The 13,693-nt window shown below is 48.5% G+C and overlaps 1 protein-coding gene across 1 annotated transcript in view; it reads left to right on the forward strand.

Moving 5' to 3' along the window:
• Positions 1-13,386, forward strand: part of CLEC4F (C-type lectin domain family 4 member F) — a 22,156-nt gene extending 8,770 nt beyond the window's left edge. Inside the window, exons 4-6 of the mRNA XM_040623704.1 lie at positions 10,938-11,089; positions 12,004-12,122; positions 13,042-13,386. Coding sequence (XP_040479638.1) covers positions 10,938-11,089; positions 12,004-12,122; positions 13,042-13,192 — 422 coding nt within the window. The 3' untranslated portion in view covers positions 13,193-13,386. The remainder of the gene's footprint in view (positions 1-10,937; positions 11,090-12,003; positions 12,123-13,041) is intronic.
• The last annotated feature ends 307 nt before the right edge of the window (positions 13,387-13,693 follow it).

The raw sequence follows: 13,693 nt of genomic DNA on the forward strand, positions 1-13,693 counted from the left end.
ACAACTGAAGACTTCACTCTGTCTCCTTTTCCAGATGGCTCCACTCAGTCTGTAGAGAACTTAATTCTTCTGCCTTTCTGACTCTCTTGAGGAAATGGCAGCTTTCGAAGCCTTCTCCGGTAGAGAGAAATGGTGCAGCCGCATGAGAATTGACCCCTGGAGTGTATGTTTACCTGGCCCTGTTCCATTAGCTTTTAGGCCACAGATCATGGTTGGTTAGACAGATAAAGAACAGCTAGCTTGCTACTCCAGGATGATCACCACCCCCAGGTTTCGGCTCCTGAGGACTCTTCCTGAGGCTATGAGAAGGGGCTGGGTGTCCTAACTACCTCTCCTCTCTACTAGAATACTGGCTTGGGGGGTTTTTATCTGTTTTGTTCACTTTGGGTTTGGCTTTTTTTTAAGATTTTATTATTTATTTTTTGAGAGAGAGCAGGAGGATGGACAGAGGGAGAAGAGAGACTCTCAAGCAGACTCAGTGCCAAGCACGGAGTCCAACATGGGAGCTCCATCTCACAATCCTGAGATCATGACCTGAGCCCGAAATCAGATGGATGCCCAACCGGCTGAGCCCAGGCCCCCTGTTTCCTTCACTTTTGAATCCTGAAACCTGGAAGAGTTCCTGGTACATGGTAGAGGCACAGTAAATATCCTGATTGTGTGAATATTGATAAAGTAGAGTCTTCAAAAGCAGACTTCATGGTTATGAATCTTTAGACATTAAGTTACACTGAAATGCATAAATCAAAAGTATTAGAAATATGACCCGACAAGATGATAAACATAGATAAATGTTCTACGGGAGGTAAATGACAAACCTCCAGAAAATTGATGGGTTGTGTAGACAAAATATTAATGAGGATATAGAATATTCGAAAAATAAAATTCAAGCTCTAATCTAATAAATATGCCGTGGAACATTTATTAAAAAGTGAGCAGACATGACTAGGCCACAAAGAAAATCCTCATAGTACATCCCAAAAAGTGTGGACATATTAACATTGCTTTACCTTTGCATAAGCTAGGAGAAACACCTAAAACAAAGAACGCAGACTACATAAAAAGGAAAATAAGCCCATCCCTATATATCTATACTGCTATAGATGCAAAAATACCAAGGGAATAAACTGTCAGGAAATCAAATCCAGTAAACATATATAAATCTAAAACAAACAAAACACCCTATAAAGGTACTGGAAGAAATACAGCAAATGTATTTCAATCCTTGCAACAGAAGGAGGAGTTTCTAAGATTGGTGGAAAGCTAAGAAGCCATAAAAGAAAAGGCCAAAAGAAAAGCCAAAAGGGAAATATGAATACAAACAAATTAAAGTCCTGTTCAGCCACAGATGTCATAACAGATAGACTTCCATTCCTTGTCCTAATGGAATAACTGGACAGTCCTTTTTCTGCCAGCAACTGGAAAACTGGACAAAATTCATGAAACAATTGGCGTTGGATAATTATAACCGAGTTCCGGCTGGGGGAAGCGAGAGGAGCATGAGCCCACCTGCTCCTTGAGGATTCTTCTAGAGGCTGCTTTCCAGACCCCAGTGCAGGGAGAGGGTCCCATGCAAAGGGTATGACAGTTTCACTAGAGTGTGGAGAGAGGAAGATGGGAGTTGGGGGGAGACTGAGTGCTAGGATTTGGGGAGGGGCATGTAGCGAGGGAGAGGAAGAGCTCAGAAATTCTCATGGTTCCCTGTGCATGCTCGTGTAACTCCATGAGGCAGGGCAAAGAACTGCTCAGAAATTTCTTCATTCTAAACTGAGCTGGCAGAAAGCCCAGTCCCTGGAAGGGGGATGGGGCCGCAAGAAGAGGCCAAAGCCAGAGATATGGCATCAAAAGTTAACAGTTGGGAAATGAGATGAGGCTATGAAGCAGGACAGGAAGAAGTTTTGGGAGGTTTGAAGGCCTGGCAAAATCCAGCTCCAGCCCCATCTGTAAAGCTAAGAATGCCAGGGAATGACCTATACTATCACCTTGGGAATTTGTGCCCCTGTATGAGGTCCCCGTAGTTTGTGCTAAACCTCTGCTGTTTTCCAATGAACTAACTAAACATTCATAGCTATAAAGCCCTTAAACAAAGATATGTTTATTTCAGGACAGAAGGGACATTGGGAAGGAGACCAATTGTCGGGAGAAAAGTGTGATGGCCATCGCAGAGACAACACACAAAGCTGTTCGACACTCAGTCAGTGTTCTTGGGACCGCTGTCTCGACAGGCCTCTGTGGGTTGCTGAGGGGTACAGAGGCACAGCAAGCCTTTAGGCCTTCAGGGAGGCCCTTGATCCCACCTGGTTACTGAGATTAACATGTTTGAAGGGTTAAATGAAAGGACGAGCGCAGGAAACACAAAAGGCCAAATCGAAGCTTGAGAAAAAGCTGGGTTCAAGGTACTGGGGCGTCAGGTGGGGAGGGGTCAGAGCTGGCAGCGAGGGCGACCTGCTCGGATCTGGCCTGTCTCAGGCCCATGTTGGCTGATGGGCTTCTTACAGACCCAGTGATAGGGGGTGTACAGCGCATGTCATTCCACCTTCTGCTCAATATGGGACACAGTCTTCCGTCTGCCCGTCCCTGCTGCCAGTTGTCTGGCTGATTTCTGCCCCAAAACCTGGAAACAAGAGGGTTTTATTCTGCCAGACGAGATAGTGTCCCTACCCCCCAGCTATGGCATAAGGAGCTGAAGTGACACGGGTCCTTCATCTCCTCTGGTGGCCCTGGATGGGGACGGAGCTAGCCCAAGGGTGTCTCTAAGGTGGCTGGCTCTGCTGAGATTGTCTTTAGAATTACTGAGGATCAAGGGATAGGAAGCTATTAATCTGAAACTGTAAGCCTCCACCCCAGAATTCTACATTCAGACTACCTTCTGATGAAGGCAGGGCCTTACAAAGGGTATAGGATAGACAAAAACAGGGGCTCCTGGGTGGCTCAGATGGTTAGCATCTGCCTTCGGCTCAGGTCATGATCTCCAGGTCCCAGGATCCAGCCCTGCATCGGGCTCCATAGATTTAGTGGGAGTCTGCTTCTCTCTCCCACTGCCACTCCCGCCCTCATGCATGCCTCTCTCTCTCTCTCAAATGATAATAAAATCTTAAAAAGGATAGGTAAAAAAACAAAACAAGAACAACAGCAACAGGGAAAACACAGGAAGACCCACTCATAGGCTGCCTGCCAGTCCCAGGACCTATCCTGGTTCTGATGCCCCCGATGGAGGGTCCACGCAGAGACCAATGTGTATACACATACCACACACATCATACACATCATACATACACACATCACATACATCACAGACACAATCATACGTCCACTCTGTACACACATCATCACACATACACATCTATACATACACACACATCACATATCATCACAGACACAATCATACGTCCACTCTGTACACACACATCACACATACACATCATACATGCACACACATCACACATACATCACAGACACAATCATAATCTCCACTCTGTACAAAATATCACACATACACATCATACATCACACACATCACTACGTATATCACAGACACAATATCGTCCACTCTGTATACACACATCACACGATACATATCATGCACATATACTCACCACAACAACTAGCACTGACTGGGCAGGAATACACACACAAGACAAGGACCCAGAGTCTCTAGCCAGACTGTTCCTGGGGCAGCACCACACAGTGTGGACTCGCTTTTGCTCTGGGTCACACTGAATGGTGTCCCATCCACCCAGCGCCAGGAGCCTCCTTCCGCTGTCAGTGAAAGGCCAATCCAGTGGTAAGAGTACCTCGTAACTTTATCAGATAGGCCTGTAGAGAAAAGGCAGTGTTGATTCGACCCTGGGTGTGAGGAGCTGTTCTCCAGCCATGTGGAAAAGGAGGCTGGGCTGTCCTCTCCCTGGTCCTGGGGCACGAAGCCCACTCCTCTGCAGGAGCGGGCCCTTCCTCACCTTCTGTGGTCTGTCCAGGAGGGAGGGCAGTGACCAGGAGCCCTCACTGAAAGCCCAGCCTCTCCCATGTTGACCTGATGAGGGTGGCTTCACTCGAGACAAAGACCCGATCCTGGCCATACGTTTATATAAAGAGATGTATTTTATTTAAAAAGATAGCAGTCATGGCAGGACATACGGAGCAGTCTCAGGAGAACACAAAGGATGGGCAGTTCCATAAGGCTGAAATGGACCAAACCCATGATGGTCTTCCTTTGACAATAACCCTAGTAAATTCTGGTAAGGACCTTCGCGGCAGATGGGCCACCAGGCTCCTGTATCAGCTTTGGTGGTCCTCAAACTTCTGTGTCTGGCTTTCCCAAAAAGCCTGGGTCTCACTGCTTGTGGGCCTACCACAGCCATTGGATTCACTGTGTTAAAATCGGATTGACACTTACAGCAGAAGCTAAAGGAAATGAGGGGTGGGGGAGGGAAGTTATACTCCCAACACGCTGTAAGGACAGTCACCCAGCACTACCTCCCCTTGCCCTTCCTCACTGCTGACAACTGAGGGCTCGGGGTGTCTCCCTCATTCATCAAAGGACATCAAGGTTTGCTCTCAGTGCTTACCACCCCAGAGCAAGATGCTCATGGGAACTCGGTCAACATTTGTTCGACTGACATAAGAGACCGCAGCCCTCTGCCCGGCCGAGCGCGAGAGGAGGAAGGCGGGACGCCTAAAGTCCTAATCCCACACCAAGTCCATCAACACTCACCCCAAGCCTGCGACTCTGACCTGCTCACTCCTCAGAAGTCACGAGGCCAGGTGGGCTCCCTGGGACACACAGAACCGCTCAGCCTCGGCCAGACTTCTGGACGTGAGAAAAGTCAACGAAGCTCCCGCCGTGACACATGCCAGCCTTGCAGGATCAGCTGAAGAGATTGATCGGAGCAAAGGTTGGGGACGAGAAGAACCAGGGGCTGGTTGCAGATGCCCAAGAGCTGCCCTTCCTGGACCGCTTTGACTGCCACTGAGGGATCACGAGCCCACACAATGCTTGATGCCCAGTGCTCCAGGGGCAAGGGGCCAGGAGGCATGCACCCCCAGCCTGATACCCAGTCACACCGGAAGCAGCTCAGGACACCTGGCTCCATCCCCCCAGAGATCCTCAGATAGCTCTGCTACCCAGACAAGCACTTTTTTCCAGACTCCCTGCTTTACAGCCCCACGACCCTCTTTTGCCACTCACTGCTGACTCACCGACAGTCTGCGCACCGCAGTTCCGCCATCTCCCTGGAGCCTTTAGCTGGCCATCCCATAGCGCCACTCACTTCCTTCACTTCATCTCCTTCCCGCTCGCTGCCCACACCGACCATCCTCGACCTGTCTCCTGACCTCCCCATTTCAAGCTCTAAAAGCTCATTCCAGAGCACAAGCTGCTTGTGCTCTCAGCTCTCTCCTCCCTCCCACTACACACCCTGCTTTTAACATCATCTGCACCACAGCTGCTTGAAATGGTGCCACAACAGACTTCTCGCTACATTCATTCATTGATTCTTTTGTTCCACATCCACAGTTCAATGGTTTTTAACTGCTGTGAAGCGGACTATTATACAAAGATCAGGAAGACATGATTCATGCCCTCAAGGAACTTTTACAGTCTAGTTAACAAGACAGAGGTGCTAAGGCGTACGTTGAAGATGATTTCTACGGAAGACCATGCACCCATTAGAGTCCGTAAAGAGGGTATGGCCTATGTCCTTAGGCTGCCGTGGTATTCAGGAAGGGACACCCCAGGTGAGATGTCACTTGAGCTGAGTCTTCAAAGACTGAGGAAGAGTTTGCCAGGTGATCAGTGCCGAGGAGAGCATCCCAGGCAGGGGAAAAGTAGACACAAAAAGTGTAAGGTGTGAAACAGAGCATGGCAATGGCCTGACCTATTCAAGTGCGTGGGAATGGCCCGTCTACGGGAGGGAGAGGATTTAGATCAGCTTCACCAGCACGATATCGACCATCACGTGTGAGAAGGAGTTTGGGGTTTTTTTTTCCCTGCTGAGCACTGGGAAGCCCTGAAGGGTTTTAAGAAGGATAGTACTGTGCTCAGATTTGCACTGTGCTAATATCAACCTGGCGACAGCGTGGAGACTGAACAAGAGGCAATCCCTAACCAGGCCAGAACACCAATTAGAACATAATTACAAAGGGCGCCTGGGTGGCAAAGCTAGTTAAGCGTCTGCCTCTCGGCCCAGGCGTGATCCGGCAATCTGGGATCGAGCCCCACATCAGGCTCTTCTGCTATGAGCCTGCTTCTTCCATCTCCCACTCCCCCTGCTTGTGTTCCCTCTCTCGCTGGCTGTCTCTGTCTCGTCAAATAAATAAAATCTTAAAAAAAAAAAGAACATAATTACAAATATCTCGGTAATGATGATGAGTGTATAAACCAGCGGGCTTTTTCAAATGTGGTCCTGGACCAGCAGCAGCATTTCACCTTGAATTAAGTAGAAACGCAAATTCTCAAACCCACCCTCAGGTACTGAATCTGAAATTGCTTCTTAACAGCTGGTGTTTCAACAAACCCTCAGGTGATCCTGATGCATTCCAAAGCCAAAGAACCAGTGGTCTAAATGAGGATTGGCAAACTGCAACCTGCAAGGAGCCCTTTTTATAAATACAGTTTTATTGGAACACAGCCACACCCTTTAGTTTATAACTCCCCTTTGGCTGCTTTATTGCTACAGTGGCAGAAATGCTGCAACAGAGGCTGTTCAGCCAGGACGCCCAAAATACCCTACTATTTGGCCCTTCAAGAAAAAGTTAAGCTAATGGTTCTCAGTCCCTGACTGCCCATTAGAATGACCTAGGGAGCTTTTTTAAAAAATTCTAATGCCCATACTGCATCCAGACCCTCTTCCCCCAAAAGTTCTTGAGGTGGGTCCCAGTCATCAGTATATGTAAATCCCCTTGGTGAGCTCCAATGTGGCCCACAAAGTAGAGACACACGGGTCTCTGCGTAAGCTGAGTAGGTGGACATAGGGAGGGCATTAGGAAGACAGCAGGGGTGTACGTGGAGAGGCCCATTAAAAGGCAGCTGATCCGGCTTCTAGCAAACCTTAGAGTCTCTTCTCTTTTTTAAAGATTTTTTATGTAGTTTGAGATGAGAGCAGTGAGCATAGGGGAGAGGGGAGGGTGACAGACCCCTGCTGCAGAAGACCTGCAGCAATCGCCCACAAGGACAATGTTGAGAAAAAGCAAAAGCGTAAAGTATCAAAGCAAGCTGCTCCTCTATTGCTTTATTACAAAGCGGCATCGCCACGCAAGTGGGCCGGCACAAAACAGGCTGGAACAACATGGCTGGAGCACCACATGGTCTCTGCTTCGGGGCAAATTCACCCTTGACAAAGTTGCAACTGGAAGGAAGAGTGCTATAGTCTCTTTTTCGGGCCAAATGCAAAGTTGGGGGAAAATGGACAGCTTTTATTAAATCAGCCTCGGATCCAATTATGTGTTGAGGCAAACTCAAATGACAGAGTTATCTCTGGGCTGGCATGTGGAACCATCAAAACGTTAGTATAAATATAGGTTTTGTAAATCTCATTATCAGCCATGCAAATTAGCGCTTAATACGTCAAAAAGGTGTTCGCTGAAATTCCTTGGACATCTGGGATCGTATGCGCCACAAAGTGTCAGTCGGTCAAAAACACAGTGCTTCATGCAATGAGGTATAAGCTTCAAATAAACTGCGCGCAAGCCGGTATTCAAGATCTGCTTAAAGCAAACTCAACACATTTAGAAATGTAGGCCACCTCAAATAAAAAAACAATGTAAAGATGGTGATGCATTACTCGTCATTTAGCATAACGGCGAAATGCCAATACATACATACAATTCACGTCGTATAGCCCAAACAAAACCGTATATTAGACATGCCTACTCCTTAAAAGCTTATGCAAGAATGGCAAAACAGGAAAGAAATGCACAAAATGCCTCGGTAGTATTTATAAGATATAAAAGTGTATCCCTCACAGCTGGTGAAACAAAAGTTGCACATGCAGTCACTAAGTTCAGCGCAGCGTCCCCAAAAAGTTAAAAACAGAGCTGACCCTCATGTGAGAAGCTCTTTGTAGATCTTGGATACCAGCCTTTTAGCTATAGTTTCATTTACAAATATCTTCTCCCATTCTGTGGGTTTCCTCTTTGTTTTGATGACTGTTTCCTTTGCTGTGCAGCAACTTTTTATCCTGATGATGTCCCAAAAGTTCATTTTTTCTTTTGTTTCCCTTGCCTTTGGAGACGTGTCATGAAATAAGTTGCTGTGGCTGATGTCGAAGAGGTTACAGCCTATGTTCTCCTCTATGATTTTGATGGATTCCTGTCTCACATCGAGGTCTTTCATCCATTTGGAGTTTATCTTTATGTATGGTGTGAGAGAGTGGTCAAGTTTCATTCTTTTGCATGTAGCTGTCCAATTTTCCCAGCACCATTTATTGAAGAGACTGTCTTTCTTCCACTGGATGTTTTTTCCTGCTTCATCAAAGATTAGTTGCCCAAAGAGCCGAGGGTCCATTGCTGGGTTTTCTATTATGTTCCATTGATCTATGTGTCTGTTTCTGTGCCAGTACCATGCCGTCTTGGTGATCACAGCTTTGTAGTATAGCTTGAAATCAGGCAGCATGATGCCCCCAGCTTTGCTTTTTTTTTTTCAACATTTCCTTGGCGATTCGGGGTCTTTTCTGGTAGCAGGGAGTCTTCTTATCCCTCTCCCTCTCTCCTCCCCTCTGCTCCTGCTCTCTCTCTCAAACTACATAAATAAAATCTTTAAAAAAAAAAGAGAGAGACTCTAGGTTTGTTAGAAGCCGGGTCGTCTGCCCTTCTTAATGCCTCTCCAGTACCCCCTGCTGTCTTCCTAATGCCCTCCTATGTCCACCTACTGCTTTAGCAGAGACCCGTGTGTCTCTACTGTGGGCCACATTGGGCTCACCCAAGGGGATTTACATATACTGATGACTGGGACCCACCTCCAGAACTTTTTGGGGGGAAGAGGGTCTGGGATGCAGTATGGGCATTAGAATTTTTTTTAAAAAGCTCCCTAGGTCATTCTAATGGGCAGTCAGGACTGAGAACCATTAGCTTAACTTTTTCTTGAAGGGCCAAATAGTAGGTATTTTGGGCGTCTGGCTGAACAGCCTCTGTTGCAGCATTTCTGCCACTGTAGCAATAAAGCAGCCAAAGATGGATATAAACTAAAGGGTGTGGCTGTGTTCCAATAAAACTGTATTTATAAAAAGAGGCTCCTTGCAGGTTGCAGTTTGCCAATCCTCATTTAGACCACTGGTTCTTTGGCTTTGGAATGCATCAGGATCACCTGAAGGGTTTGTTGAAACACCAGCTGTTAAGAAGCAATTTCAGATTCAGTCTGGGGTGGGTTTGAGAATTTGCGTTTCTACTTAATTCCAAGGTGATGCTGCTGCTGGTCCAGGACCACATTTTGAAAACCGCTGGTTTATACACTCATCATCATTACCGAGATATTTGTAATTATGTTCTTTTTTTTTTTTAAGATTTTATTTATTTGACAGAGACAGAGACAGCCAGCGAGAGAGGGAACACAAGCAGGGGGAGTGGGAGAGGAAGAAGCAGGCTCATAGCAGAAGAGCCTGATGTGGGGCTCGATCCCAGATTGCCGGGATCACGCCCTGAGCCGAAGGCAGACGCTTAACCGCTTTGCCACCCAGGCGCCCCTGTAATTATGTTCTAATTGGTGTCTCTGGCCTGGTTAGGATTTGCCTTCTTGTTCAGTCTCCACGCTGTCGCCAGGTTGATATTAGCACAGTGCAAATCTGAGCACAGTACTATCCTTCTTAAAACCCTTCAGGGCTTCCCAGTGCTCACAGGGAAAAAAAAACCCCAAACTCCTTCACACGAGATGGTCGATATCGTGCTGGTGAAGCTGTCTAAATCCATCTCCCCTCCCGTAGGCACAGGCCATTCCCAGCACTTGAATAGGTCAGGCCATGCCATGCTGTTTCACACCTTTACACTTTTTGTGTCTACTTTTCCCCCTGCCTGGGATGCTCTCCTCGGCACTGATCACCTGGCAAACTCTTCCTCAGTCTTTGAAGACTCAGCTCAAGTGACATCTCACCTGGGGTGTCCTTCCTGAATGCCACGTGCAGCCCAAGTGACATAGGCCATACCCTCTTTTACGGCTCTAACAGGTGCATGGTCTTCCGTAAATGCATCTTCAACGCCCTTTTTACACCTCTGTCTTGTTAACTAGACTGTAAGTTCCTTGAGGGCATGAATCATGTCTTCCTGATCTTTGTATAATAGTCCCTGGTTCACAGCAGTTAAAAACCATTGAACTGTGGATGTGGAACAAAAGAATCAATGAATGAATGAGCGAGTCTGTTGTGGCACCATTTCAAGCAGCTGTGGTGCAGATGATGTTAAAAAGCAGGGTGTGTAGTGGGGAGGGAGGAGAGAGCTGAGAGCACAAGCAGCTTGTGCTCATGGAATGAGCTTTTAGAGCTTGAAATGGGGAGGTCAGGTAGAGCAGGTCCCGAGGATGGTCCCGGGTGTGGGCAGCTGACGTGGAAGGAGATGAAGTGAAGGAAGTGAGTGGCGCTGTGGGATGGCCGCAAAGGCTCCTAGGGAGATGGCGGGAACTGCGGTGCAGCAGACTGTCCGGTGGTAGCAGTGAGTGGCAAAAGAGGGTCGTGGGGCCAGAAAGCAGGAGTCTGGAAAAGAAAGTGTTGTCTGGGTAGCAGAGCTATCTGAGGATCTCTGGGGGGATGGAGCCAGGTGTCCTGAGCTGCTTTCCGGTGTACTGGGTATCAGGCTGGGGGTGCAGCCTCCCTGGCCTTGCCCCTGGAGCACTGGGCATCAAGCATTGTGTGGGCTCGTGACCCTCAGTGGCCAGTCCCAGAAGCGGTCAGGAAGGGCAGCTCTTGGGCATCTGCAACCAGCCCCTGGTTCTCTCTCGTCCCCAACCTTTGCTCCAGATCAACTTCTTCAGCTGATCCTGCAAGGCTGGCATGTCTACGGCGGGAGCTTGTATTACTTTTCTCACGTCAAGAAGTCTTGGCACGAGGCTGAGCGGTTCTGTGTGTCCCAGGGAGCCCACCTGGCCTCAGTGACTTCTGAGGAGGAGCAGGTCAGAGTCGCAGGCTTGGGGTGGTGTTGATGGACTTGGTGTGGGATTAGGGACTTTGGCGCTTCCGCCTTCCTCCTCTCGCAGCGGGCCGGGCAGAGGGCTGCGGTCTCTTATGTCAGTCGGAACAAATGTTGACCGAGTTCCCATGAGCATCTTGCTCTGGGGGTAGAAGCACTGAGAGCAAACCTTGATGTCCTTGATGAATGAGGGAGACACCCCGAGGCCCTCAGTTGTCAGCAGTGAGGAAGGGCAAGGGGAGGTAGTGCTGGGTGACTGCCCTTAACGTGTTGGGAGTATAACTTCCCTCCCCACCCCCTCATTTTCCCTTTAGCTTCTGCTGTAGTTGTCAATCCCGATTTTAACATCAGTGAATCCAATGGCTGTGGTAGGCCCACAAGCAGGAGACCCAGGCTTTTTGGGAAAGCCAGACACAGAAGTTTGAGGACCACCAAAGCTGATACAGAGCCTGGTGGCCCATCTGCCGAAGGTCCTTACCAGAATTTACTAGGGTTATTGTCAAAGGACCATCATGGGTTTGGTCCATTTCAGCTTATGGAACTGCCCATCCTTTGTGGTTCTCCTGAGACTGCTCTCGTATGTCTGTCGAAGGACGTGCTATCTTTTTTTTAAATAAAATACATCTCTTTAATAAACTATGGCCAGGTCGGTCTTTGTCTCAGTGAAGCCACCCTCATCAAGTCAACATGGGAGAGGCTGGGCTTTCTTTGAGGGGCCCTGAGTCCTGCCCTCCCTCCTGGACAGACCACAGAAGGTGCAGGGAAGGGCCCAGCTCCTGCAGAGGAGTGGGCTTCGTGCCCCAGGACCAGGGAGAGGACAGCCCAGCCTCCTTTTCCACATGGCTGGGAGAACCAGCTCCTCACACAGGGTCGAACAACACTGCCTTTTCTCTACAGGCCTATCTGATAAAGTTCACGAGTACCTCTTACCACTGGATTGGCCTCACTGACAGCGGCAAGGAGGGCTCCTGGCGCTGGGTGGATGGGACACCATTCAGTGTGACCCAGAGCACAGCGTGAGTCCAGCACTGTGTGGTGCTGCCCCAGGAACAGTCTGGCTAGAGACTCTCTGTCCTTGTCTTGTGTGTGTATTCCTGCCCAGTCAGTGCTAGTGTTGTGTGTGATATATGTGCATGATGTGTACGTGTGATGTGTGTATACAGAGTGGACGTATGATTGTGTCTGTGATGTACGTGTGATGTGTGTGTATGTATGATGTGTATGTGTGATGTGTGTGTACAGAGTGGACGTATGATTGTGTCTGTGATGTATGTGTGATGTGTGTATGTATGATGTGTATGATGTGTGTGGGTATGTGTATACACATTGGTCCTTGCGTGGACCCCTCCACGGGGGGCATCAGAACAGGATAGGTCCTGGGACTGGCAGGCAGCCTATGAGTGGGTCTTCCTGTGTTTTCCCTGTTGCTGTTGTTCTTTGTTTTGTTTTTTACCTATCCTTTTTAAGATTTTATTTATTCATTTGAGAGAGAGAGAGAGCATGCATGAGGGTGGAGTGGCAGTGGGAGAGGGAGAAGCAGACTCCCCACTAAACATGGAGCCCGATGCAGGGCTGGATCCTGGGACCTGGAGATCATGACCTGAGCCGAAGGCAGATGCTTAACCATCTGAGCCACCCAGGAGCCCCTGTTTTTTGTCTATCCTATACCCTTTGTAGGCCCTGCCTTCATCAGAAGGTATCTGAATGTGAATTCTGGGGTGGAGGCTTACAGTTTCAGATATCCTTCCTATCCCTTGATCCTCAGTAACTAAAGACAATCTCAGCAGAGCCACCCTTAGAGCACCCTTGGGCCCAGCTCCGTCCCCATCCAGGGCCACCAGGAGATGAAGGACCCGTGTCACTTCAGCTCCTTATGCCATAGTGGGGGTAGGGACACTATCTTCGTCTGGCAGAATAAAGCCCTCTTGTTTCCAGGTTTTGGGGCAGAAATCAGCCAGACAACTGGCAGCACGGGGACGGGCAGACGGAAGACTGTGTCCATATTGAGCAGAAGTGGAATGACATGCGCTGTGACACCCCCTATCACTGGGTCTGTAAGAAGCCCATCAGCCAACATGTGGCCTGAGACAGGCCAGATCCGAAGGGTCGCCGTCGCTGCCAGCTCTGGACCCTCCCCACCTGACGCCCTGTGAACCTCTGAACCCAGCTTTTTCTCTGGGGCTTTCCATTTGGCCTTTTGTGTTTCCTGCTCTGTCCTTTCATTTAACCCTTCAAACATGTTAATCTCAGTAACCAGGTGGGATCAAGGGCTCCTCAAGGCCAAAGGCTTGCTGTGCCTCTGTACCCCCTCAGCAACCCACAGAGGCCTGTGAGACAGCGGGTCCCCAATAAATACTGACTGAGTGTACGAAAGCTTTGTGCTTGTCTCTGCGATGGCCATCACACTCTTTTCTCCCTGAATTGGTCTCCTTCCTCAATGTCCCTTCTGTCCTGAAATAAACATATCTTTGTTTAAGGGCTTTATAGCTATGAATGTTTAGTTAGTTCATTGGAAAACAGCAGAGGTTTAACACAAACTACGGGGACCTCATACAGGGGGCACAAATTCCCAAGAAGTGATAGTGAT

Source organism: Ursus maritimus, unplaced genomic scaffold, assembly GCF_017311325.1.
Source record: "Ursus maritimus isolate PB19 unplaced genomic scaffold, ASM1731132v1 scaffold_6, whole genome shotgun sequence".
Lineage (NCBI taxonomy): Eukaryota > Metazoa > Chordata > Mammalia > Carnivora > Ursidae > Ursus > Ursus maritimus.